Here is a 27,949-nt window from a genome sequence, read left to right as displayed (position 1 = left end):
GCGGGCGCGGGCGCTGCCGGAAGGGGCGGGAGCCGGGGACGCTTTCGTCGGGACCGTTCCCGTCGGGGCAGTTCCCCGGCCCCGCCGGTGCCGCCTCTCCCTGGGCCGGGCGCTGCGACAGCCGGGGCCGGAGGAGCCGCCGCCATGCACGACGCCTTCGAGCATGTGCCGATCCTGGAGAAGCTGCCGCTACAGATCGACTGCCTGGCGGCCTGGGGTGAGCCGGAGGGGCCGCGCCGCAGCCCGAGCCGCTCCTCTCTCCCGTCCCGGGTGGCGTTCTTGCGGCTGTCCCGCCCCGCCCCGCCCCGCCCTGCGGCGGGCTGTGGGTGCCAGCGCCGCCCGGCCCCGGCCAGCGGCACCCGGAGCGGCCGCGGCCCTGCCGCCTCTCTGGGCCGGGCCGGCCGTGCCGGGCCGCGGGAGCCTTTTCCCGTGCCCCGGGTCCCGGCGGTGCCGGTGCCGGCGGCTGCCGGGCCGAGCTCCGCTCCCGGGGGTGCCGGCGGTCGCGGGCCGCCCTGCCCTGCCCTGCCTGCCCTGCCCGCCCGGCTGCGAGGAGGCTGCCAGGGCTTCCGGGGCTGTAACCCTGGGCCGGCTACTTTCTTGCTAAAAAGCATTCTCTGTGTTTTGACTTAAGTTTGTTTTGGAGGGCTGGTGGTGTCTTGAAGTCTTAGATTTCGGATATGTTTGCACGTGTTAGTGATATATAATTGAGGGTTATATTTTTGGGCGTACTTGAGAGTCAAGATTTTGGTCAGGTGACTGCACCAGCTGTCCTAATGATTAGGCTTGATAAGGCTTTTCAAAGCCCTGAGCAGGTACCATCAGATGTACTACCGTCGTGCAAAATCGGCAATTAAAAAAGCTCCACACATGATAGTATTGTGACCCTGATTAATTGTTTTAAGAAATTGTTTTAAGAGTTATATCCTGAATTATAATGCTCCAGTTATACATGGGTTGTTTATGACAGAGTTATGTACTGGAGAGGATGTGAAGATAGTTTATTCCTGCATTGCAGCTTTTATCTTTTTCTCTCTTTGAAAGCATTTATTTTGCTGAACTAGGAAAAAAAGCCTAAACATATAGACTTACAGCAGTATGGTTTTGTAAAAGACGTGCAACTCTATCTCTACAATGTTTTTTTCTACCAACTAGTAGAAGAAAGGTTTTGCAGGAAACAAGATTTTACTAAAATGCAAATTGCTTTGGTGATGAGGGAGTACTGGATGTAGAAAGAAATATTCTTGTATGCTGCTTTCCTATATGATATTCAATGAGGAAGAAATTCAGTTATATTTTGCGACACTTTAAAAATTCTATGCTTTTTGTATGGTGTAAATGCTGTAAAGAGGAAGCGTCTGAAACTGCCATAGAGTTTGTATATAAAGGCCCTCTTTTGTTAATCTTGAATGATTCTTGGTTGTCCAAGCAATCCAAATGTCACCTAAGCAAAGCTGACACTGTCCTTCCAAACATAGCTGACTGTTTCAGAGAGACACTGTAAAAACCTGACTGTTAAAAAAACTAACAATCTAACCCACATAAACTCCTTGTTTTTCTTTCTGACAGTACTTCCCCTTATGTAGCACTGTTCCTCTCTGAGAGATAATAATGTCTGAAGAATAGTTTATTGCCTCTTTCGATTGCACGGAAGATGCAATGGTTTGCTTCTTTACCTTTGTATAAACTAGTGGAATGTGATGGTCAGGCTGTTTATTCTGTTTTACTGCCTGATCTTTGCCTAGCCTCTCCTGAGAGTTAAAGCTACTTCTGTGCACTTCCACTGGAGAGATGATAGGAGAACTGTGTAGTCATTGCAGAAAGTCCTTCTTGGTGTTTGAAGCAAGTTTCCAAGTGTTCTGATAAATGTAGCACAGCCACATCATAGGCACTGTGAAGAAAATTAACTCTAGCCCAGCCAAAACCAGCACAGCTGTGAAGGGTAGCATTTGTGGAACTAATTAGCCTCTTTTTCTCCTGTCTTTGTAGAGGAATGGCTCCTTGTTGGTACCAAACAAGGGCATCTTCTGCTTTACAGGATCAAGAAAGACGCAGGTAAGTTGATTTTAAGAACAGCACAAAAAAGTTGATTATCTTATTTTTATTTTCTGCACTTTTGGAGGCTGTAGTCATTTTAACACAAGTGTGATTATTTGCTGATTTTTTCCTATGTAGCATTTCCTGTATGTAAAATGTGTTTTATATCAGGTTTCTCTGTGTTTAAATTTATAGTAAGCTACTGTAATTTTTATGAATACAGTGCATAAATATGTGTAAAAGCAGTGCAGCGTGCCAATTGCCAGAGTTTTGATGTGTGTTATCTTTTAATGAAGGACTGGATTAGTGAAAGAGCAAATATATTCAGTGGGTCCATGAGCATCATAGATGGGGAAGAGGGATACCTGCCAACTAGTTTTGTCATGTATTTACTCTTTCCCTGCCTCTTTGACAGTCTTAAGTGCTCATAGTCTATTCTAGGAATGCCACAAATAGAACTATTCTATTTTTGGTTTAGTTACAATTGGTTTTCACTAAAGAGGTTGTATTTCACATTACCAGCTATTATGTAGAAACTGATGTTATTGAACGCAGGAATATTGTGTAGCTTGGCACAGGAAAGTAAACACCAAATGTAAGTTTCCAGGCTCATCAGCTCTTGGAAATATGTTCATTTGTAGCTATGTGGGTTCTAGAGGCTGGGTTCAGCTTGATTTTACTGAAACTTGTAGGCTGTCTGTCCAATTGGAGCATGCTAGTCTTGAATTGCTAGTGTTTTATCTCACATGGTAAATTTCTCTCCTTTTTTGCATCAATGCCAGGAGAGGTTATGTCATCAGAAAGTGTCTGTAAGTCTTTCTCCCTAAAACTCCTTTTAAACCCATGTGGTGTAGTGTTTATTCCTCTTCTACTTTGCAGTGATGTGCATCCTAGCAATTTAAGTTACTGATATTTGATTAGTGTGGATAAAGTCTTTACGGGTATCTTTGTATCTCTGGGTTTCAAATTACTTAAATATAACGCTTGAAATGTAAAACTTGGGCAAGGCAGAAATGTAACTATTGTTGAGGCCCTCAGCTGGGTACAAGAAGTGTAATTTACATTTTCACCTGTGTAGAAGGCCCTCTGATGCATTTAGGTATGATGTAAAAGTTAGCCCAGATATGTTAAAGTGTCATTTTTCCAGTGTTAAGTGGCCAAGTTTGCTTTCATAATTATTTGTAATTTACTTGGTGTAAGATATACACAGTCATGAGCAACTTCAATTTACATACTCTCTTCAATTTTTCTGATAGGTTGCAATAGGTTTGAAGTGACATTAGAGAAATCCAATAAGAACTTCTCAAAGAAGATTCAACAGGTAGGAAATACCATCTTCTTGGTGTGGGGACAGTTTTCAGCCAATAAATGAAATATCAAATGTACATCTGCAATCTCTGCTATGCTTAACAAAGTTTCCCAAAGCTGTAGATTCTCCTGGGGTGTAACAGCCAGATGTTTTGCCCTCCCTTCCCATAATAGGAATAAGCTTGGCTTGATTGCTAAGTCAGAAACCAAAGAATTGGAACCTCCAGGTTTATTTTTGGCTTTTGTTAGCGATAAGTCTTCAGTTGCTCTGACTGAGAATATTTGTAAAAATGATGGTAATACACCAACAGGCTGCAATGTATTATTTGACTCTCAGATGAAATCCTATAGGAATGTGAATGTAATTCCACTTACTTGAAATATAGAAATAAAGTAACTGCCAGTTCTGCTGCTATTTCTTTTTGAGAACTTGCACTCAATGATTATATTGATTCGTGGGAAAACACCTTAAAGATTATGCATCCTCTTTCAGGATGCAACACTCTATGTATCCTTTAGAAGTACTTTTGTACTTGTAACACACCAAATGTTACAGCTTTTTCTACTAGCCTAGGTTGCTAGTGCTGTGTGCCAGCTTGTGAAAGGTGAGTGTAACTGAAAAGAGGTGCAATAGGTGAAGGAAGGTTGTGCATGGAAAACTGCCTTGCTGTTCTCATTATTTTGAGATTTTCTTAGACAATCTATAATCAAGTCTTGTTCAGAGTTTTAGTTTATGAATGGAGTCACTAACAGCATTCTCCCTTTCAGATCCATGTTGTTTCTCAATTTAAAATTTTGGTCAGTCTATTAGGTAAGTGAAGGAAAGTGTTTTAATATTTAACAAGCTCTTCTTCATGCAGTTACCTGTCTGAATGTGGCACCCTTTCCACACACCTGCATAATAGTCTGGTTGTTGAGAAGTTGTCGTGTAGAACTTAGCTTTGCATTTTGCAGAGGAAGCATTAAGTAGCATAGATAAGAGAAGCAGCTTGGCTTGTTGTAAGCCAGCTTGGAGAAGAAAGCCTTAATGCTGATTTGTGACTAGGAATGAAGAAGTACATGCATGCTCTAGAGTGTCTGTGTAAAATACAGGTTGTATTGGCATCTGTATGTACACAAATATGCATTCATGTGTGTGCACTGTATGATAGGAACTAAAACTTCTGACCAAATTTGCTTGGTGTATCAAACATACTGTTGATGTCTTACACCAAATTCACTTTATATGCAGATGTGATCTGTTACTATCTCGTGGAAGACTTAAGTTTGCTTGGCTCTGGTTATCATTTCTTAACTTACTATCTTCTAATATCTTTTTTTGCTTATGTTACTACTCCCTTCTTTATCATCTCCAAGTCCTGGCTTTTCCAGCTCCAGCATGTGTAGATTTCTGCTGCTTGCTTCCTCATGCCTACAAAACCTTGACCACAGTACCCTACATCTTCAGCTGTTCACTTTCCACTAATTTCAGGAGCCAGTTCAAAATGGTCTTTGTTCATGCAATCTTCCATCTTGAACTTGCTCTGTTCTGGCCTGCTTGCTGTCCCTTCCACTCTGCCTTCCCCTGCTTGGTTAGCAGTACCTTCCTGTAGTTCTACCAATGCTGGTGTTAGTCATCTTTTCTGCATTTATTGTATTTGTATGTGCCCTAGCATTTTTCAACTTTTGGGAAAACACTTCTTTTCCTTTCTTGCAGCTCTTAGTTTCGCAAGTTCTTTTTATATAAACATAAAATACAGTAACTTATTTGAATTAGCAATGACTCTACATGTATTAAATATTAAATAATAATTGGAATTTTATTTAAAACAGAAAATAACATTTACGTCCATGACCTGTTGACATTTCAACAAATCACCACAATTTCCAAGGCAAAAGGTGCATCTCTCTTCACTTGTGATCTCCAGGTAAGGGGAAGAATACAGCTGCACAGATGTCCTTACTGTTTGTAATAAGGATTCCTTTTTCATGTTGCTGTATAGATTAGATTTGTTAATTTTGTGTTAGATGAAGATTTTTTGGGTACTAATGCTTTTTAAAATTAGTACCTACTACATTTGCTTAAGGCAACAATTTTTAATTATTTTTCTTTCACTGCTTGATAAGGTATTTTCCTGTGCCTGTTGTGATTGTAATTTTGATACAGAACTTTTGATACAAGACTTCAAGGCATTTTTGTCCTATACTAACTTTGGCTGTCTTCTGCTTTGAAAGGGCTGCTTAATATAAAAGCTGTTCCCTTTCCTTGCATTGCCAGTGTACTAGCTCATCGTGTTCCCTTCTGCAAGCAACTCTGTCACTGGGTGTTTTTGTGTTTTTGTTTCTGTTTATTGGCCCAAGGAGTCCTAGAGCCGTTGTGATAGATTCAAGCCATAAAATGGTTCTGTAAGGTGTAACAGTTCTCTGCTCATATGCTCTGGTTTATTAAGTGACGCATTTCTATTTAAGTGAGTTTCTCAGCCTGCATAAAAGACACCTTTTTTGTAGTCAGAAGAGATGGTTTAGTGCTCTTCATAATTTTTTATCTTTTTGCCCTGTTGCATCTTGGTGTTAAATAATTTTCTAGGAAGTACTTAGGGTTTTCTAGACATAAAAAGTAATGTCTTTCCAAACACCTTTACATCTGGTCATTGCAAAGTGGCTTGTTGTTTGTGTGTCCAGGCACTTAGCTTTCCTAGTATTTCTTGTTAAGAAACTTCCAACAGGTTAGAAGTTATTAATGGTTTTATCTGTTAGTATAACGCATTCTTTGTGTTATTCCATCTCCTCACCTCTCCTATACTGCATAGAGTTCCAACTATTTATCCTAGTTTCAGGGTTGGACTGATAGCTCTCTACTTATCTTCTGTTTGTGTGTGTGTCAGTATGCCTTTGGTGCTCTTTTATTTTTTGGCTTTCCTTGATGTCACAATCCCTGTCAAAGTTCATTTTTAAGTATCCTGCCACCTCCCCTGCCTCCTTCCTCCCCCTCCCATGCTTCCTTTTTAGGGAATGCCCTTCTGGCATGCATGAACAAAGCTGTTCGTCAGTGGACAGCTTTGCTTCTAGCAGAGGCTTCTTTTGGCCTTGTCTTATCTTACTTGCCTCTTTGTGAGTGCCTGTAAGTTAAGCCTGTCTGTTTTCACAGCAATCAGATACAGGGGAAGAGGTGCTGAGAATGTGTGTGGCAGTGCGCAAGAAGCTACAGCTTTATTTTTGGAAGGACAGAGAATTCCATGAACTACAGGTGAGTTGTGTTCTTTCTGTAGCCAGGATGTCTCAGCAGGGAGGGGAGTTGCACTTTGCTGTTTGCTATGCAGTCCCTGTTACGTGGGCACTGGTGACTTTCAAAACATTGATGGTTGGTTCTGCAGAGATTTTAACAATGAAGCAGCAAATAAAAGTGAAAATACATATTTGAAATCACAGTTAATGGCATTAATACAGTTAAAATTAAAGTAATGGCTGTGTCCTATATTTTAACATTCTGGTTGTAGTATTTTTTAAGTCAGTGAAATGTATAAGAATGAATACCTTACAAAACCATTATGGAAGTGGGTGCACTTCTACTCAAAATTTTTCAAGTATGTCATTAAGTCAGAAGATAGTTACTGACGAGTGTAGAGAGCTGCAGTTGTCAATGCTGGAATGGTAAAAAGCAACGAAGTGAAATGGGTAGAGGCTTTTTCAGCTACAATGCCCTACTAGAAAATGACCGGCTGACTCAAAGCACACCTCTTCACTGTGCATGAATCCAGCCTTTTAGCTCAGTACTGCCATTCTTTGAGCAGTAGGTGTTGGGCACAGGTGGTGGGGAATGTTGACAAGAGAGCAGCCTGTTACGCTCTGTGTTGCCAGATTTGACTTGCTTTTTGTTCATAACAACCAGTTTAACCTGTTTTCCTCAGGGGGACTTCAGTGTACCTGATGTACCCAAGTCTATGGCCTGGTGTGAAAACTCCATCTGTGTAGGCTTCAAGAGGGACTATTACCTGATACGGGTAAGATGGGCTATGTAATAGTGTTTTAAGAAGATTCGGATAGCAGTGGACACTATGGAGGCTGCTCCTGTGTTCAGGAATTTAGCTAACAGATTTATGAAAAACAGCAGCTGGTACTCCTGCTATTTGTGGTTTTGAAAGGGGCAGTCTAAGCCTGTCCTTTTAAACTGATATTTTGTCAGGAACTGATCCTCTGTTTGTTGCTGTTGAGACCAGTGTTTACAGCTCTTGCAGAAAAAAAGGAATTGGAGAAGATACATTTTGGTTTGGCAACAGTCTGTGTAAGCTCAGTTTGCATTTTATTTAATGTATTAAGATACCAGATTAGTTCTAAAAGGAAAAAGAGGAGACCAAGAATAACTCATCTGGCATACAGAGCAGCTTAACCATTCTTTAATTTTTCGTTCTCCAGCTGAACTGTAATAGTTCGTTTGAAAGTCTTTGAACTTACTGTTAATTTAATATTACAGTTTCCACTTAGACTTCATTTACAGCTATAGTTAATTCTTTTTTGTGCCTTTACAATTGGTTTCTGCAGATATTATAGGAAAATAAGGTGAAGATGAGGTGCACCATACATGTACATGTACGTACATGAGTGGCAACACTGATCTGTAGTCAACAGGAAAACTGCACATAATTTTTACAGTCACTTGAAACTGATGCTGCTCACAAAAGAAGGGATGCCTTTCTGCAGTGCTCTCCTAAATGTTGATTTCTGCCATTCTAGTGATAGGAGTTGTGTAGCTGCCCAGGCAACCAGTGTGGAGACCAGCTGTTCAAGTGTTTACTGTGGGTTGGCTCTGGTGCTTGGCTGACCTGTCCTTGAATAGCTTCATTTCACTAAATAGGCAGGAAAAGTACACATGTTTTTATGGTGGTGTTTTCAGGTGGCTAGCTGTTGATATGTTAAATGCTTGAGCTGTAATGCAAGGGAAGCAGTAGAAGGGAAGTGTAGCTGGAGTTGAAGAAGGATTCTCTGTTTTGGTGGCATTGGGTTGCTGCTATATCAGCTCATGAAGCAGCAATTTTTTGTGTGTTCAGTTCCCACTATAGCATGTGACCAGAAGAATGAGCGATTAGGACAGGGGAAAAAAGGCTGGGCAGGTTTCTAGGCTTATAGTTAGTTTTTTTATGTGGCAGTGCTCACTCATGCCAGAATAAAACAGTGTTAAAAGTTTTGGCCTAAATGAGGTGTTTGGACACTTCAGCTGATTTTGCTGCTGTGCTATTATGCATTTTATAAACTGGTATGAGTGATGTGCTCAGCTGCTACTGCAGTAGCAGGAGTACATTATCTCAGACACAAAAGTAATAATTTATTTCAGAATGATGTATAAGCAGGATAAATTAGGATATCCAGAAACTTTTATTGATTCTCTTTAAATTTGCACTTGTCCTGTTAGTGATTATCCTGGGCAAATCCCTCTAGGGGTTTTTGCTTTAGTATTACACAGCTTTGAAATAAAAGGTTATTTTGCAAAACGGTTTTTTTTGTTCATTATCCTAGGTGGATGGAAAAGGATCTATCAAAGAACTGTTTCCCACAGGGAAGCAGCTGGAACCATTAGTAGCTCCTGTAGCAGATGGAAAAGTTGCAGTTGGCCAAGATGATCTAACAGTTGTGCTTAATGAAGAAGGGGTCTGTACTCAGAAATGTGCCTTGAATTGGACAGATATTCCTATAGCCATGGGTGAGAAGTAGCAGTTTGGTTTTGGTTTTTTTAAACTTTGATTCTTTACTCTTTTGTATGTGATAAAATCATTATGTTCCCAGTATTTTGAAACCAGCTGGATTTGGAGTGTGACAGTTTCTACAGTATTCTAAGTTGTACTCTTGGGAAGGTTTCATGTGTTTGTTTTTGCTTCTTAGCCTTCTTTCCTTGTGGTCTGTGGGCCTCTCTCCTTATAAAATAGGTGTATTCCATGTCTTTTATAAAGGGACAAGGTCTGAAATGGAAGATAGTGTGTTAAAACACTAGTTCTGGGCACCTGGGTGCCTCAGAATTTCCTTATGTTGAAGGATGAGTGAAAGGCTTGGTAGTAGTCTGTTAGCAAATTGCTGTCAGTGTCAGGCATTGAGTTTTGTTTTGAATATGAAAAAGGGACATGTTTCAAGGGGATGAAAAATTGAAGAGAAGCCTTAAGTCATGGCTTGTTTCAAGGAATGCTTGAGAACAATCAACCTAAATTTTTCCTTTGTTTCACGACTAGAACACCAGCCTCCCTACATCATTGCTGTCCTGCCAAGGTACGTGGAGATCCGCACTTTCGAACCCCGGCTGCTGGTGCAGAGCATCGAGCTGCAGAGGCCGCGCTTCATCACCTCTGGAGGGTATTGATCCAACTCATTGTCACTGCTGTCAGGCTGGCTGGCTGTATGTAGCACTTTGAAAAACTGACAGGAGAGCAGCTTTTCTAACTCTCACCTTAAGATGTACCATTGAAGCAGCCTGCTGGGCTTTTCATGGAGATTGGTGGAGGCCATACCTTGAGGAGTAAAGGATAGAGTTGAGTGTCTTTAAGAATTTGTGATGCTGGAGCTACAGTCTTCTTTCTGCTCTGCAATAATGCTCCAGTTGCTCTCGGATTGATCCATGTGTGTATTAACCAGGATTGGTTTTTTTAAGATAGGGTATTGCCTCTTTCTCAGCACTGAAACTTAATAATTGACATTTTTTGTCTTGTTTACAGCACAAACATTATATATGTGGCAAGTAATCACTTTGTTTGGAGGCTCATTCCAGTGTCCATAGCCACGCAGATCCAGCAGCTTCTGCAGGACAAACAGTTTGAGTTGGCTTTGCAGTTGGCAGTAAGTACTCAAAAACTTGAGTTTGCATTGGATGCAATTGTGCAAAAGTACACAAAAGGATATTTGTCATCTGCTTGACTGTAGTGAGTCCACTAATCAGGCAGTCAGTGTAACCTCCCAGCTGTCCACTTCGCACAAACTGGTAAACTCTAGACTTTTTTAAGTGAGGTTTTAGTTTTGTGCTGCCATTATTCCATATTGATTTATTGTGGTTTAGATTTTGAGAAATCATCTTGTATATGAAAGATTATCTCAGCTGTTAAATTGGTTACCTTCTTTTAGATTTTGAAGTCAGCTGGACTTCAAAGTCTTCAGACTGCATGTAAACAGCTTGGAGTTCTGAGTTTTGTTTTGTCACATGACTTTTTTTTGGTAATATTACTCCTGAAACAATAATCTGTTGGAGATGCTGATGCAGTATCTCTAATTATACTGCTCTTACTGTGTTAGGATTTTTTGATTTCTGGAAACCCCCCTTAATTAATTCCATTTTGAATTGCTGACTTGGAAAAAAAAATTTGAAAAGGCAAATGAGTGAAGAGCCATTTGCTGTGACAGAGCAGGTATATAGGTAAGCAAAGGTAGCTCTCAGACCCTCCAGGTTATCTCAGTGATACAATAAACACAGTCACCATCAGTGTTCACTTTGAGAGATTATCTTTTTTCTTCCTCTCTCCACAGGATAATGCTCCTGTTATTTCTCTAGGGTGTTTCTCTCTCATGAGGCCCAAGAGTTTTTAATGTTTGTTAATTTGTATGTATGCAGGAAATGAAAGATGATTCAGATAGTGAGAAGCGACAACAAATTCACCACATAAAGAACCTCTTTGCCTTCAACCTTTTCTGCCAGAAGCGTTTTGATGAATCCATGCAAGTTTTTGCCAAGCTTGGTACAGGTAAATGCTTGGGTTGGCAGTTAGGAGGAATGAAATCAAACTCAGTGGCTATTTTATGGGGTTTTTTGTTTGCTTTCTGTTTTGTTTTAGTTTAAAACAGTGCTATCTTGTGCAGATCAGTCGCCTGTGAACAGCAAATAGCCTAGGCAGCTATTTATTTATTTTTTGGTGGAGCTGGTAATTCATTACTTAATAACTTAATGAACTATACAATTAAACACAATGAAATACGTAATTAACTGCACTTAGTAAATGAAATCAAATCAGGAATTTGCCCTTTTTACAGAAGGTATTTGTATTCTAGGGTATTTTAAAGCATATATAGCATGTGCACAGACCCTTTGAAGGTGAATGTTTCAGCAGCTGCTAAAAGCCTACTTGTAGCTTGGAATGAAAAGTAAGGAACATCTGTAGATTTGCAAAATCACTGGACTCAGATGCGGCCCCTTAAGCCTTGGGTTAGCCAAGATGCTGAAACCAGGAAACTTTTCTGTGCTTTTGGAAGTCACAACAGTCTCTGGTGCTGTTCCTCTGAGTCGTACTAGGGCTATTGGAAGAATACTTGAAGACTGAACTGTGTCGTAGAACAGTGCTTAAGACTGAGATTCTTTTTACTGGTGACAGACATCTCATGTGCATTTAAACCTAGAACTTTTTTTCATGACACTTATAATTTTTACTTAGGAAAACTACAGTGAAAGACAAGAACTAAGAACTCAAAATATTCTGAGCTTGAATTAGAGGATAGTAATTTTGAATTTGCTTAAACTCTTTGGAAACAGTTGGGCATTAGTTACAGATGGTACTATTTAGTTCTTTTTTCAAAAGCAGAGTAAATCTTCTCTTAAAACATTGCTTGTTCCTAGAAATCCTGTCTTACTGTCAGAGTGGTTAATAGTAGGATTCTGCAAGAAGAGCAGTAAGATTATAATAATGGCTTGTCCTCCAAGTGTGCCAAATGCACAGGTTGGAAGTTCCCATGCTTGGACTTGGAAACACATTTTTCTCTTGCTTCTTTTGCATAGTACAGCTTCTTTTCTGTAATGAGCAAATTTTGTTTAGGCTCTAGAAACTTGTGGATGCACCAGTAGACTACAGACTTCTCTGTTAGAAAGATAAGCTTGCTCTAAGTTTGCAAAATTAATATGAATGGTTACTAATACTAGTTATTTTTTGTGTAGATCCCACTCATGTGATGGGTCTGTATCCTGACCTCCTGCCCACAGATTACAGGAAACAGCTACAGTATCCCAACCCCCTGCCAGGGCTCTCTGGGGCAGAGCTGGAGAAGGCACATTTAGCTCTGATAGACTACCTAACTCAAGTGAGTGCTCCTCTACCTGGTTTTAGAGCAGGGTTATTCAGTTCTAGCATGCTTTGTTGGTTATTTTTTATTACAGCTGGTGAGGGGTCAGTAGCTCTGACCGAGGAAGAGGTGACCGGTCCGGGGAGATGGTCCCGAAAGGAATCGCCTTCCCGAGGCCCGGTGTCTTCCTCTCAGCTGCTGGCAGGAGGGCCCGTGCAGAGGCTGTCAGCTCTTTAGTGACTGTCAGCTCATGGTTTCAGCTCAGATCTGCAGGGCAGCCTCCAGGCCAGACCAGGGACAGAGACGAGAGGCTCGTGTGGCTGGTTCCACACAAGGTAGCTTTATTATCCGTACTCCGGTGAAGGGGAGCTATGGGCCAGCATCTCCGTCTCGCAGGGGCAGAAGGCCAGCTTTTATAGGGATACAGGGGATGGGTCTCAGAGGGTAAAGGCCACTGGGTTACAAAGGATCTGCATAGGGTCTCCCAGAGGATTGTGGGTCTGTCTTTTCTTGCCGTGACCAAAGAAGTGGTTGTCTTTCCTGGGAGTCCTGCTGGCCGATTGTGCAATCTCCTTATCTCAGCAGACATCCCTCCAGGGCAGGGGCTGGGCATACCCCACAATCTTTGATGAGCAGGAAGCAGTACACCTACTCCAGCTCTGTCATGTTAGCCTTAATGGGTTGTCTTCATGGCTGGAAAATACGGCAGCAGCTCCTGAGTAAGCAGGGGAAGTGGAACACGTGAGATACCCCGCAGATATGTGGAAAACATCACGTGTGACTGGACAAAATTTACTTATGGATCGGATCTGAATACGAGTCCAGTATTTTATTCCTTTTATCCTTCTGAAGAGGACCTGAGCACTTCATTTTTTTGTTTTGTTTAGTGATTATTATGAAAGGCACTCTCTCCAGGAGATAGGTTGAGGGCATGCAGTAAAAGGTGGAACAGGAATTAATGGGTACTGTAACTTCCTGCCCTCTTTACTTTGTTGTAACTGGAACCTGAATTGCTTGGTTGCCATCCTTACTAGATGTGTCTGAAGGAGGATAATTTTTTGCCTAGTAGTGCAAAATCTAAATTGTTTTCCAAATGTTTTAAATGTTTCCTGACTTCTCTAAAGTGTCTGTTGAGGTTAACAGAATTTCCTTCTGACAATTTTCTCAAGACTCTGGACATTTTGCAAAACTATAAATATGCAAAACAAATGTATACACCTGCCTATGGTTGTAAAGTTTGTGTTGGTTAGTAACAATAAAATTCTTTGGGAAACAATTGATTAAAACAAGTTATTAAATTGGCTTAATTTAATCTTTGTAGTTGGTGGGTTATATGTACTGAGGTGTGATGTAGAAATCCATGGCCTTTTCCTGTTAAAATTTCATTTGATGTCCTGCAGAAAAGGAGTCAGCTAGTGAAGAAGCTAAATGATTCTGATCATCAGTCCAGTACCTCACCCCTCATGGAAGGAACACCCACAATCAAATCCAAAAAGAAGCTGCTACAAATCATTGATACCACTCTGTTAAAGTGTTACCTGCATGTGAGTTTCTCTGTGACCTAGAGGTTTTGCCACGTGAGCTCCGTTGGAATTTCAGACTGAAACATTTAAGAAGGAGGATAAGGAGCTACTTCAGAAATTCTCACACAACTCTCTGTCTTTGATCTAGAAATGAATTGTAAAATTTGAGTGTTAACTAGTTTGCTCACTGGTCAGGAAGCAGTTTTATGGAATGGAGCAGATGTGTCTGTTCCTGGTTGCTGCCTCTGTCAAAATAAAGTGGCTGTGGTTGTGTATTTTGAAGTTCTAATGAATGCTTTTATTGCCTTGTACTGTTAAATGCAAGAAAGTACGATCTTGGCTCTTAGGATGTTTTTCAAAGCCTGACCTCTGTTCTTATAGGGGAGTAGCTTTGATATGTTGTTTTCTTTCTGTCCCCAAAATTATGGAAATTAACATGGACCTTACTGTAAGATGTTAAACTGTCATTTCTTACTTTTCTTATACTATGAGGCTTCCTTCCTCCCCTGTCCCCACTTCTCTAACTTGTACTTTGTAGTATAGACTTAGAAGGTGCACTTCCAGTGAAGTTTAAGTGCTCCCTTTTTGCTTGCAGACAAATGTAGCACTGGTGGCCCCACTGCTACGTCTGGAGAACAATCACTGCCATATTGAGGAGAGTGAGCATGTGCTGAAGAAGGCACACAAATATAGTGAGCTGATAATACTGTATGAGAAAAAAGGTCTGCATGAGAAAGGTAAGTATGAGGTTGGGAGAGGAGGAGGAGTGGAAGCATGTATTCTTTGTATTGTGTTTTGACTTGTCTTCAGTGAGCAGGCAGTATTCTGAAGACAATGTTTAATTGCTATCTGGTGATTAAACCTCTTACAATTTGGTCTGTATGTTCAAAATAAACCTTGGTTTTTTCTTCAGTAGCATAACAGGAAAAATGCACTTTTTTGTGGTTCATGTTGGAACTAGCAGTTACAAAGGAATGAACTTCTTTTGTTTTGAAAGCATTACAGGTACTGGTGGATCAGTCAAAGAAAGCCAACTCGCCTTTGAAGGGTCATGAGAGGACAGTGCAATATCTGCAGCATTTGGGTGAGTGTGAGGAAGAGCAGTATTTTTGTGATCATTCTTGTTGGGCTTAGTGGTTATTCTACTGTTTGGCAGCTTTTTGGAGGCTATCAAGCTGAAAGGGTATCCTTGTTATCTTGTTTGATTTCTTTCATAATGCAACCTTCAAGTATTAGCTCAAGGGTTTCAAATTTTATTGAAATGTAATTCTTTTAGAGAAACACATTCCTTATTTCTGATTAAAATATCTACTGGGAGAAAATGGGCCATAGTAATTTGAATTTTCTTCCAGTGATGATTTATCATTCCGAGTGAAGTAGAAACTCTTCTTTAGTTGACTGTTTTCTATCAATATTTGGGCATTTAATGAAATATTCTTAGGTGGTTCTCAAGTAATTACAAATTCCTCCAGGCTTGTAGCTATGGTCTTTTAAGTCATCAAGTTTGTACTACTGATGTGTATTTGATACTTGCCTTGTGTTAATGGAATAAGCACTTATTGTTTATTGCATTAAAGCAAATATTAATCATTAATTGTGTGATCAGCCATCAAATATATGCTTTATCAGTGTGCAGGAGAACTATGTATTTGATGGGGTGGTAGATAGTTTTCTGTGTTGCATTATTCTTTTAACTTTTAAAATAGTGTTATGCAGGACTTTTTCCTATTATAGCTCATATTTAAATGAAGGATTTGTTGCTGAGGCAGTTTAGAAATTCCCTGCCTGTGACTTCTATGAAGCCCCATGCAGATAAATGTTATGTGCTGAGGGAGCCAGTTGTTCTGTTTTGTGGTGCAGTGTGATGTTGACCTTTTAGTAAAATGATCAGTAAGCTTTAGTAGCTATTTAATGACCTCTTCCTCTCCTCCTGACATTTTCACTGTTTTGAGTAGGTTTTAACTTCGTGTTTGATTTGCTTGGGATTTCAACAAAGGCAGCTTGATCAGTGCTTTGGCAGGGAGCTATTCTAATTAATGTCACACTTCTGTTTTACATGAGAACTTACTTCCATGATTGTCCTGTCCTTTTTTAAAATTTTCCCTGTGAGGCCAGCATGCCCTGTAAATTCAGAGAAGAGTTAATAGAGTTCTGCAAAATTTAGACCCACAAGTTTATTGCCATTTGCCAAGTCACACTTTTGTTTCTGAAACTTTGAGATTGGCTCTTCTGGGGACTATTTCGATTGTTTTACTTCATAGTGCACATCATCTGCATTATTTATTTATTTATTTAATACTGCTCATATGAAGATGCCGCTTTTTTAAAATACTGTGGGATGGAGAAGAGCAAACAATGCCTGCCTTTTTATAGGGTTGCTATAAGTTTCTGTTTCTTGTATAGTTGTTGCCTTGTTCAGGCAGTGAATGCCTCAGGGGTTCTGAGCAGGAGGGTGAGGGGAAAGTCATGTTTTCCTAACATGTTTTATTACTATTTAGAACCAGATTGACCAAATAGTATTCTTTTTAAAGGGTCAAGTCCTACATTTTGCTAAAAGCTGAGAAGCTGTTACCTGTCATGTAGTTTCTATGCTAGCTACTTCAATACTAGGATGGTTTCCTACTTGTTATAAAGTATTTTACCATTTGCTATAGAAGTCATTAGACTGACAGGCTGGAAATGGACTAATAAAAGTTACACAAGTGAAAAGTACAGTGCTTTCTCTACCCTAATAAAAACAAGCTGAAAGGGAAGACTTTCGGAATGTGGTTAAAGCAACCAATCTTGGTTTTGGGCTGAATTCTTTACATTTAATGACACTTACTATTTGAGTTATCTTTGTTTCTGTTTGAAATCATGTTTGTGAAGCAATGAAATTGTGGCTTTAACTTGGAATGAGTGATTTGCTTGACTTGAGCAACAGTTGGATTCTTCATGTAAATTAAGCTTTACTGGCTCTGAAAGCATCTGCTTGTGTTGTGAGTAGATAGATGTTTAGGATTTTAACAATGAGCACTGCTGCTTTTTGTATTCCAGGCACAGAGAACTTACATTTGGTATTTTCCTACTCTGTCTGGGTGCTGAGAGATTTTCCTGAAGATGGACTGAAGGTAAGTGTGGTTGAAAGAGGCACCTTGTAACTGAGATTCTTAGTACAGTAAATGGAATTGGGATAACTCATTGTAAGAAGCTGATTAATGCTAAATCCAATTAAAGACATAACTTGTATTTTCTGTGTTCAGTGCTGTGCTAATGTTAGCAGTAGATAGAGCAGGTCAATCTTTCACTTTTTCTTATGCTCTTCCATTCTGGGAAAACCTTATAATTGTAATAAATAGCTAGGAACCTTTGACACAACACTTAGTGTTACTGATGTCACACTTTTGCACAAGAGCCTAATGGAGTATTTAAATGTTGATTTGCTTATAAAATTGACTCCCCGTATTTGGGAGGCGTTGGGCTCTGTAAGAGAAGAGTGTTCGCTAAGGCAGAAGTGGGGATGTTTGTTAATCTTTTCAGATGTGAAATAACTTCTCAGTGCCTGAGTAAGCTGCTCAGTTGTTTTTTATACATCTTGTGCTTACTCTTTGGACACATGATGATATGCTGGGCTTCAGTGCCTCGGAGAAAATACACTGTGGCACTTGAAAAAAAAAAAAAAAAGAAAATCACCATTCTCTGAATAAGATTTTGTTTAACAGATATTTACAGAAGACCTCCCTGAAGTGGAAGCTTTACCACGCGACAAAGTGCTCAGTTTCTTGGTAGAAAATTTTAAAAGCTTGGCTATTCCTTACCTGGTAAGAACTCAATCTCTACTAGTGCATTTTACATTCAGTACAAAATGTTACATGTAAGATTTTAGTTCTCCAGGAGTTGGAGCCTGATGCTGTCTCACGGAGTACTAGCTGTGCCATAAGTTGTGCAAAGAAAACATAATTAAAATACATGAAATCCTGAAGTCAAGCTTGGTAAAGGCAACCATGTTGCTTGCTTATAATGAATTACTTCCCAGAGAAAGTGTCTACAGCTGAGCCTTAACATGTATTTACAGGAACACATCATTCATGTCTGGGAAGAAACTGGTGCGGATTTTCACAACTGTCTGATCCAGCTGTACTGTGAGAAAGTGCAGGGCTTAATGAAGGAATATCTCAGTTCTTTCCCTGCAGGTATGCTTAGCCTTTTCTGGTGGGAGGATGAGGGGTAGGGGACAGCACAGGGGAGCCTTCATATTCCGTATTTTTGTAAGCCTTCCCTGTTGACATCCAGCATAAGATACCTAAGTGATGGAAGGAAGTGGAAAACAGAAGCTGTGGGTTTGTAGGGCAGTCTAGTTCGTTGCCGGTTCAGAGATCTTAAGGGATCAAGCAACGCTTTGTTCACAATTAAGTGGAATGACAGCTACTGCTCTCTGACTTCTGTGTGTTAAGGGTAGGGAGGGGTTTTGAATAACTTGAGTATTGCTTTAACCAGCCACTTGATGTGTTTTTAGGAGCTGAAGTTAATTTGGCAGGTGCATGACAGTCCCAACCTGTGTAACAGTTCTCTCACCATTTAGTTCCTCTTCATAGTGATTTGTTCATCTTCTTCTGTGTATTAGTGTAGTGAAATGGTTGTAGTAATTTGGCCTATGTTGTTTTTTTTTTATATAGATAGAGCTCCAGTGCCTGCTGGGGAGGAAGGAGGAGACTTGGGGGATTACCGGAAAAAGCTGCTTCTTTTTCTGGAGAAGTCTAGCTGGTATGAACCTAGTCGACTTATTAGTGACTTCCCCTTTGATGGTGAGTTCTGTTTCCATAGGTTAATTAAACCCTAGCTTCTTGCATTGTACAGCAAAACTTCCTCACTTATCATAGAATCATGGTAACTAGAAATAAAGAAGATGACTGTAGCTGTAGTTGCAGGCCACTGGTGTGTATACTAACTCTGTGTTTGCTGGCACAGTTGGGTTTACCAGTTTCTGCAGGATTCTTGTAACTGTTGACCTAAGACCTTCTGGTATCTCCCAGCTATTTAGCCTAACTTTTTGATGAGTCTGAATTACTTAATAGATCTGAAGGTTGTTGTTTCTTAAGGTTACTTAAGAATTCATAAAAGGTTTCTGAGAAGACTGATGTGAAATACAGACTTACAGTCTCAGTGTGACTTAAACTGTAGCCTGAGCACAGATTAATAATTCCTTCTGTTAGTCTGGTCACTAATTTTGTCATTTCTCTGTGTAACTATTGATTTAATCCTTCATGCTATCACTAGGTCTCCTAGAAGAACGTGCTCTGCTCTTGGGTCGTATGGGGAAGCATGAGCAAGCTCTGTTTATTTATGTTCATATTTTGAAGGACACCAATATGGCTGAAAAGTAAGGACTTAAAAAAATTTTTTTTTTTGCAAGACTTAGTTTGCTTACTGCCATATGGATAGGATGTGTAGGGTATGGATAGGATATATGTGGAGCACAAACAACTAAGTCTTCGGGATCATCCGGGTTTTCACATTTTCTTGACTTCTAAGCTCATTTGGGTATCTGTTTGTTACAGATGATGCTGCTGTCCCTTGAGGTTTGCCTTTTCATGCTCTTCTGTTGTTGTGCTTTAGAGCAATATGACCATCATCAATGAGTTACTACTTTCCACCTGTCCTTAGTCTGTGAACTTGTGTGTTGTTTTGCTTCCTTTCTGTTTGGAGAGACGTTCACTAGTCCACGTTAAAAAAGAATCCTCTTTAGTAAAGATACAGCGTTTTTCTACGTGTTATGTGCTAGGGAACCTCCTGAGTGAATCAGAAGTACTCAGGTAAAAACAGAATTACCCAACACTGGCAGGTATATCTGAACATTGGGGCCTGTTTGACATAGTTGTTTTTAAAGCTTTTTCAGCAAATGCTTGTTAGAGGGAATTCAGCCCTGGTGTGCAGTGTACACTAATGAACAGCTTCTCTTTGTGATTCAGATACACTAATTAGATATATCCACACATAGGTTTTTTAGTTGGAGAGATCTTTTCCCCCCCTTTTTCTTACACAGCTGAATTAAATTTGGCTTCTGCATTAAGGCTTTTTAAGTTGACTGGAAGTGGGATGCTTGCAGAAAACTTTGCTTCTCTCAGCATTGTAATGCAAAGTAAAGGGTGTAATCCTGCTGTGCAGTTTGATGAATTGATCTGAATCAGATGTGCTGTCACCAAACTTGGATGACTTCAGTAGTCAGAGCATTTAAATGTTAATTTCCGTAAAATGATTCATTGGGTTCTATAACTGTTTCTGTATTTGACTTGATTCTTTTCTGTTGATTCTTCTAGCTACTGCCATAAACATTATGACAGAAACAAAGATGGCAACAAAGATGTAAGTAGCTTCTTGTTCAGTAAGGAAGTAGAAGGCTATTCATACTTTGTTCAAGACTTGAAAGTTCTTGCTCTGTATAGACTTTTCCAGGGTTTGTGTAGTGTATGGGAATTTACGTATAATCTCTTGGAATTTAGGGATTACTGGATGATTGCAGGGTGTTTTTTGTTGAGAGTGTTACAGTGGATTTTGTTGAGAGTATTAGTGGATTTTAGCATATATCAAGAGGTGTTCAAATCAGCAGTTCAGAATTTTGGATGGCATGGGTACAACTTAGTACCATTGTTGGGTTCTACCAGCCCTGCCAGTTGTGGATACATGCAGTGGTTTCAGAGCTTTCCTTTCCTGCTGCAGGTCTATCTGTCCCTGCTCCGCATGTATCTCTCCCCACCCAGTGTTCATTGCCTGGGACCGATCAAGATGGAAGTGCTGGAGCCTCAAGCCAATCTGCAGGCTGCTCTGCAGGTTTTGGAACTGCACCACAGCAAACTGGATACCACTAAGGTAAGTCAGGCCTGTAAGTACTCAGTCTGTGCTGTTGGCAGGAGATTACAGAAGGTACTGGAGTAGGCAAGTCAATGGATTTTGTCAAGCTAAGTGTGTCAATTTCTATTCTGTTTTGGTCTCTATTCCTTTTTAACTATTCCTAACTTTCTTCCAGGCTATAAACCTACTCCCAGCAAATACACAGATTAGTGAGATTCGCATCTTCTTAGAGAAAGTCCTTGAAGAAAATGCTCAGAAGAAGAGATTTAATCAAGTGCTCAAGAATCTTCTCCATGCAGAGTTTCTGAGGGTAAGCATCCCCCGCCTGTTATTTAATGGAAGAGTGTTTTAAAATAGGGTCAATATTTAAATTTACTGTTCCTTATAGGGGATGGGTGTCCTCTAGATGGTGCTGTAATGCACCTGAAATTAAATGGGAACCATGCAGCTTGAACATCTTTTTTGCAGGAAATGGTGTGCACTTTCATTTTAGTTTGGATGAGGTGTTTGTCTTTGCTCTCTGTGCTGTGGTGTGCAATGCAGAATCATCTCAGACAGCTTGGACTGGATTTCTTTCAAGTGAAGCGAACCAGAGGAAGCAGTTCAGTAGTTCACCTTATACCCCTCAGTGGTTAGAATGCCTTAGTCTGTGGACTAAGGTGAAAGTAAAACCTTGCAATTCATATAGTGTGGGTGTTGGGTGTTCAATACCATCTGCTCTAGTCTACAGACCTGCTTCTTGTGTGCTGCACAACTTGGTAATGTAGATGTGGCCACTGACAGTTTAACATTGTGATGGTTTGCAGTTTCATCAGACCAAGATGTGGCATCGCTTTTTGAGCAGCTTGGATTTTTATTCTTCTTTAGGTCCAGGAAGAGCGAATCTTACATCAGCAAGTAAAATGCATTATTACAGAGGAGAAGGTGTGCACTGTTTGTAAAAAGAAGATAGGTAACAGGTGAGAGAGCTGGGTAAACGGAGTCAAATATTAATCTGGTACACTTGAACTAAGAATGTCGGAAAACAGAATGTATATACAGCCAGAGAGAACAGCAGTATGAGGGAGCCATTTGAAGAGTGTTTGAATTACAAATTACATTAATCAGTTGTATCGTTAGGGAGACCTCAAAGCTTTGGTCAGTGAATTTGCTGCAATAGTTTAATCCTCCTTTCAACAAAGGAGTATAAAATCCCTTTGGAAACGCCTAAGAGTTCTTACTTCACAACTCTAGAAGGCATAAAATTGCCTCTCATACTGAATTTTGAAAACTTCATAAGAGCACTGCCTTTCTAAGAACCTGCTTCTTAACTAGAATTGAGAAGGATGATACGAAGAATTTTAAGCTAAGATACAGGTGTAGTTTTCTATATCTGATGGCTTTATGGCTCCCTGACTGGTTTGTTTTGTAGCCTACATATGATAGGATGTTTAAAAGTAGAACTAATTTGCTTGATGATTTGGGTGCCAATGACCCTGACATGAGCTCAGTTGGTTGGAGCATGGTAACACCACGGTTGTGGGTTCAATCCCTGTACTGGCCATTTACTTAAGAGTTGGACTCTTATCCTTGTGGGTCCCTTCCAACTCAGAATATTCTGTGAATCTGAACTTTTCTTCTACCCTTCCTAGTAGGTAGTTTTGGGTTAATATAGAATGCAGATTTTATTTGCACTTGGTTTTTAGGTCTTTCAACTAGAGGGAAATGCTACATGACTTAGTCATTTTTTTTTTCTTGATGTGAGCCCATCTGAGATATCAGTAGCATTAACAATGATAGGGAAAGGTTCTTTTCCCAAAACATTTTAATAAACATATTGCTATGCATATTAAATTTTTTGCTCTTAGCATGCAGCATGTAGCATCAGAATTGAAGCTTGCATATGCAATATTGTTTTGGCTGTCTAGAATTTTTCTAGTGCTGTTAAGTTCAACAAGATTTTGAAGGGCAAGCATGTCCCCCAGTCTTTAACTTGTTCCCAGTGACTTCCAAGTAAAGTGTGCCTACAGAAATGAAAATAGATTTTTAAAAACCCCAAGCAAACTTCTTACAAAATCCATAGAATTCTTTTGTCTGTTTCCTCTTAATATATTCAGGCTGTAGTTTTTAAAAGTGTCACTATCATGTGTGTCTCTTTGATTCTGCACAACTTGGATGCTCTTGTTCAAATATGGAAAACTGTTTGTCTTGACAGCTGATGTTTGTGTTTGTTCTCTTTACAGTGCATTTGCTCGATACCCTAATGCAATAGTTGTGCATTATTTCTGCTCCAAAGAAGTCAACACACTGGACACCTGACCTTGTCATGGTCAACAATCCCAACATTCACATGGAATTCAGTACTGATGACTAAAGAAGTTGATGTGTCTGAGATTTTTGAGGCTTGTTGCTAGGTTCTCTTACACTGGGTAGAAGTCACTTTTATCTGTGCACTGACCCATCAATATTGATTTACTAGAAAATGACTTTAACCATGTTGTTACAGTGCTGGCAACTACACTGGACCTCTCAGTCCTCAGATGAAGAACAGAAACTGACTTTTGTAGTGAGTTTTGTAATACACTCCAGCCTTGCAAATTAACTGTTAGACAACTGTTGGACATTCAGCACAAATCAAGTTTTACAATAAAACATACTTTCTTAGGGTGGCAATGTTGTGATTTGGCCTTGTATGTAAATATTTTTTCAAAAAAAGAAAATTCCCTGAAAGTCTTTGCAGTTATATCAGCATTGCCTGGAGATCACCAGGTCTTTGTTGTAGAGGAGGCTTTTGTGTCTGTTTCTAGACATGGGAAGTGTAACTTTTGTCTCAGTGACAGAAATGTTTAATTGCTGGCCAAAGGACTCTCTATTGATATTCAGTGGTTTTGCCTGACCTTCTGATAAGTTGCTTCACAGGAGATTGTCAGACAAATGGTAGATACCACTAAGAAGCTTTTTTTTCTTTTTATTTTAGTTTGAGAGCTAGAAATTGAATTAACTTGTGTGTTGTTTGCACTGATTGTGTTCACTCTTTGCGTGAGTGGAAGCTCAGACTATTTGAAGAAGTTCACATCTGTACTCACAGCAAAAAGCAAAGAACACCCTGTAAGGCAATTTCTGGAAGGAGTGAACTCTAGTTATTGCTTGAGCTTCTGAACTATGCTTGAGACTTTTGTATATAAATTCTTTAGTCTCTGGTTCACTTTCTAACACTGAAGTAAAATCCAGACTGTTTCAACATCTGTGTATTTTAAATGCTCTAGAACTGCATTCTGCTCAGGCTGGTACTGTTCTTAAATTACTCTTGGGCCAGAAGTCTTAACACAAGAACTATATTGTATCATACTTGCTGTAGACTGTAGTATTTTTGTCTTAACTTATTTTTTCAGAAACATTAATCAGTAGCAGATTGGTATGAGGGACAAAATGTTTGTTGCAGAAAGAATCTGTGGAGTGGTAATGAAAAAGCAGCAGCAGCAAAGAACCCAATAGAGTGGCTGTTTGACTCCCAACATCCTGGTCTAGCAATACTTGTAAATCTGCCATTATTAAGTCCTATGGAGCATGACATGTAACTACCAGGTATCACATCTTAATGTACAAGCTGATGAATAAATCTTGTCTGCCTAAGATGTAGTTGAATCTCAGTTAACAACATAGGTTTATTTAAATCATGTGAGTGCTTTTTTAGGAACAGATCTGCTGTAAGCTGACAAGAATCCTAATTCACTTTCATTTGCCAGTGTTAATAGTTTCCCTTGCTAACTGTTTTTTCCTTTTTCATATGCATTTGTATTTATTGTTCATGCATTCTTCTGGATTTCTTGGTCCAGTATTTTACTACTTCTGACTTGGATGTCTTGGGCAGTATTGCTACTGATGTCTTTCTGCAGAGGCTGGGTAGAGGGAATCTGTGGTGTTAATGTTTTTAAACCTGTATTTCTTCTATTTGAAGAAGAGAGCCTAAAAATACTTAGACTAGATTTGCACATTCTGTATAGATCTTTTTATACTAGTTCAGGTACGGAGGGAAGATGGTTTGGGAGAGTTGTGTTTACAGGTCAGAGAATGAAGAGAGGGTATTTAAAAAGACCCTGCATTCTTTGTATACAGATGTAACAATACTACTCTGATTTTTACCTATCTTATGTTTAGTGCTGGTAGTATGATTTTTATTTACCTTCATTATCTGTTACCAGGAGAGCTGTACTCACGTATGAGGATCTTTATTGTGCTCTTACTTACAAGACTAAAGTTGTGCCTCTGTTCATCTCCACTGCATACCTTTTACAGAGATGTGGCTTGTGCTGTACATTTTTGTTGTTTCATATAATGTGCTTTGGGTTTACTAACCATACAGCAGGTTTGTCTAAAGCAATAGGTTGTAATAAATATCGTGAACCAGTGTGTGTTTCAGTCATTGGGCAGTTAAGCTTCCCTGGGCTGATGTAGATTTTATTTTTCATTTGTATGTTAGACTTCATCTTCTGGAAGACCCAATGCAGTATCTCAGTATCCCTTTTGCTTTAGTATATGTAAATCAAATGTGGCCATGTCATCAATTCTTAATGTAGGTTTTTAAATCTACAAGTTTATTTGTGCTTGTGAATGTTCTCAAAATCCTACTAAAACCACTTTTATATTATCTCTTTGAGTAATGTTTTTGCAAGTCTTACACCATTATACCATTAAATATGTACTTACTAGAGAACACTAAAATTACTGACAGATATTTTTTTGACTGGTGATTTGCTATTTTGGCCTGGGGAGGAATGTTAAACTCTGTGTGACCAAATCAGGAAATGTTTAGATTCACAGGTTTGCAGTTGCTTGGGCTGTAGCTCATAGAGTAGTCTGGTGTTGGAAGTAGAATATAGATCCTCAGTTTTCCCATTCTATAGATGTGGGAAGTACCAGCACAGAGGAAGTCTTCTGTCTTCATGTTCACAGAATCACAGAATGGGTCAGGTTGGGAGGAACCACAGTGGGTCGTTTGGTGCAGGCTCCCTGCTCAGGCAGGGTCATCCTGGAGCACGTGGCACAGGATTGCTTCCAGATCCTTCTTGAATATCTCCAGTGAGGGAGGTTCCACAACCTCTCTGGGCAACCTGTTCCAGTGCATGGCCACCTGCGCAGTAAGGAAGTTCTTCATTTTCAGGTGGAACTTCCTGTGCATCAGTTTCTGTCCTTTGTCCTGTTGCTTGGCACCACCAAGCAGAGCCTGACTCCATCCTCTGACACCCTCCCTTCAGATACTTAAATGCATTGATGAGGTCCCCTCTCAGTTGTCTCTTTTCAAGGCTGAACAGGCCCAGCTCCCTCAGTCTTTTTTGTTAAGAGAGATGTTCCAGTCCTGTCATAAACTTCATAGCCCTCCACTGGACCTGCTCCAGTCTCTCTTGTACTGAGGAGCCCAGAATGGGACACAGCACTCCAGATGTGGCCTCCTCACCAGGGCTGAGTAGAGCAGAATCACCTCCCTGCACCTGCTGGCAATGCTCTTCCTAATGCACCCCAGGACACCATTGGCCTTCTTGGCCACATGGACACTGCTGGCTCAGGGACAGCTTGTTGTCCACCAGGACCTGCAGGTCTCTCCTGGCAGAGCTGCTCTCCAGCAGGTTGGCCCTCAGCCTGTGCTGGTGCCTGGGGTTGTTCTTCCCCAGGTGCAGGACCCTGCATTTGCCTTTGCTGGATTTCAGACAGTTCTTCCCTGCCCATCTCTCCAACCTGTTGAGGTTCTTCTGAAGGGCAACACAGTACTCTGAAATCTCAGCCACTCCGCCCAGCTTGGTGTCATCAGCAAACTTGCTGAGGAGGCCTCTGCCCCTTCATCCAAGTCACCGATGAGTAAATTGAACAACTAAGTATATTGGTATTTCTGGAGAAAACTTAAAAAAAAACCAAACCCAAATCAAATCCTATCCTTGACTACATCCATTCAAATTTTCATCTCTTCTAGTTATATACTGCATTTCAGCTCTCCTCTTAGTGCTGTTAATGGGACAAAAAGGGGTCCCTTGTCATATCTGCACACATTTTAAATAATACATAGTATAGTTGATGATGGCATTTCATGCTTTCTGACAAAAAAACCCAAACTGCACTGTAGATACACATCTACCTTGACCCCTGTGGGCATGCTAATACAAGCAGAAGTAGAATTACCCGGTGGGAGGCTTTCTTCATCTTTTGGTACCATTTTGCTTGCTTGTTTTCTTAGTCTGCTGGGAGATAACAAAACCAAGTAGTTTTTCTTTGGATATTAAATTTGCTGACAACAGTGTCTGTAGATGGCTAAAACTGCACAAAAACACCACTAATGGGTGATCTGTTGTTGACTATGAAACAATTCGTAAGCATATGTTCTAAAAAGCTTTCAGTTTTTCTTGAGAAATTTGAGAGAAATTCTGTAAACATGAGATCCCTGTGCTGAGTGAGATTTCATTGGAAGAGGAGAGGGCGTTAGAAGGCAGGTAAGCCTAATTTATATGCAATTGGGCACTCAAGACAAAACAGAGGGTTAATACACTGCCTGTAATAAACTAGAATAAATGTGATTTCTCCATGCTCTCACTGTACTGTGAGGCCACCTAGATTTTCCTTGTAATTTATAGTCAAACTGTGTTAGATTAAATGTAAAAAAAGAGAACAATTCTGGTTCTGCATTTTTTTGGAAGATAAATAAAGCCTAACATGATAGTCATAGAGTGGTTTGGGTTGAAAAGAACCCTGAAGATATTCTAGATTTAAGTCCCCTGCCATGGGCAGGGATGCCACCCACTGCATCAGGTTCTCAGGGCCCCAACCTGGCATTGATCACTTCTGGAGATGAGGCTTCCACAACTGTTCTAGGCAGCCTGTTCTGGTGCCTCACCATGCCCTAAGTAAAGAATTTTTTCCTGACAGCTAATCTAAGTCTACCCTCTTTAAAACCATCCCCCCTTGTCCTATCACTATCCACTAGTGTAAAAAGTCACTCTCCCTCTTTAAAAGCCCACTTTAGTGGAAGGCTGCTGTGAGGTTTCTCTGGAGGCGTCTCTTACCCAGTGTGAACAGTCCCAGCTCTCTCAGCCTTCCTTCATAGGATGCGTGCTGCAGTCCTTCACTTTTAGTGTAGTGGTAAGTAGAAAAGCAAAGAAATTGCTTTTTCAGCCCAGTGGTCTGCTGCACCATTTAGTAGGACACGAGAGCTTCGTGGCAGTGGGTGGCTGTTTCACAATGGCATTATGTTTGCATTTTGTCCATGTTGACTCTTCGTTTTGTGAATTCACCAC

At 40.2% G+C, this 27,949-nt stretch overlaps 1 protein-coding gene across 1 annotated transcript; it reads left to right on the top strand.

The window, feature by feature from the left end:
- The first annotated feature begins 30 nt into the window (after nucleotides 1-30).
- On the top strand, nucleotides 31-23,045 carry VPS39 (VPS39 subunit of HOPS complex). Its single transcript, XM_082284220.1, has 25 exons — nucleotides 31-217; nucleotides 1,987-2,052; nucleotides 3,291-3,355; nucleotides 4,111-4,153; nucleotides 5,155-5,249; nucleotides 6,470-6,568; nucleotides 7,230-7,322; nucleotides 8,833-9,016; nucleotides 9,537-9,657; nucleotides 10,017-10,137; nucleotides 10,904-11,033; nucleotides 12,215-12,357; nucleotides 13,740-13,883; nucleotides 14,458-14,599; nucleotides 14,860-14,946; nucleotides 16,899-16,972; nucleotides 17,564-17,662; nucleotides 17,917-18,034; nucleotides 18,518-18,646; nucleotides 19,119-19,221; nucleotides 20,159-20,204; nucleotides 20,559-20,708; nucleotides 20,866-21,000; nucleotides 21,558-21,649; nucleotides 22,913-23,045. The coding sequence occupies exons 1-25, from the start codon at nucleotides 145-147 to the stop codon at nucleotides 22,986-22,988; spliced, it is 2,628 nt and encodes an 875-aa protein (XP_082140346.1). The 5' UTR covers nucleotides 31-144; the 3' UTR covers nucleotides 22,989-23,045.
- Nucleotides 23,046-27,949: the final 4,904 nt, after the last annotated feature.

This window comes from Coloeus monedula (assembly GCF_965178545.1).
Source record: "Coloeus monedula genome assembly, chromosome: 6".
NCBI classification, from domain to species: domain Eukaryota; kingdom Metazoa; phylum Chordata; class Aves; order Passeriformes; family Corvidae; genus Coloeus; species Coloeus monedula.
The sequence above is the reverse complement of the archived record's forward strand: the minus strand, read 5'-3'. Positions and strand labels throughout refer to the sequence as shown.

Coding starts and splice junctions, on each gene's coding strand:
- VPS39 (XM_082284220.1), top strand. CDS start 145: ATGCACGACGCCTTCGAGCATGTGCCGATCCTGGAGAAGCTGCCGCTA. Junction 11,034..12,214: donor TTTTGCCAAGCTTGGTACAG/GTAAATGCTTGG, acceptor TTTTTTGTGTAG/ATCCCACTCATGTGATGGGT. Junction 14,947..16,898: donor GCAATATCTGCAGCATTTGG/GTGAGTGTGAGG, acceptor TTTGTATTCCAG/GCACAGAGAACTTACATTTG.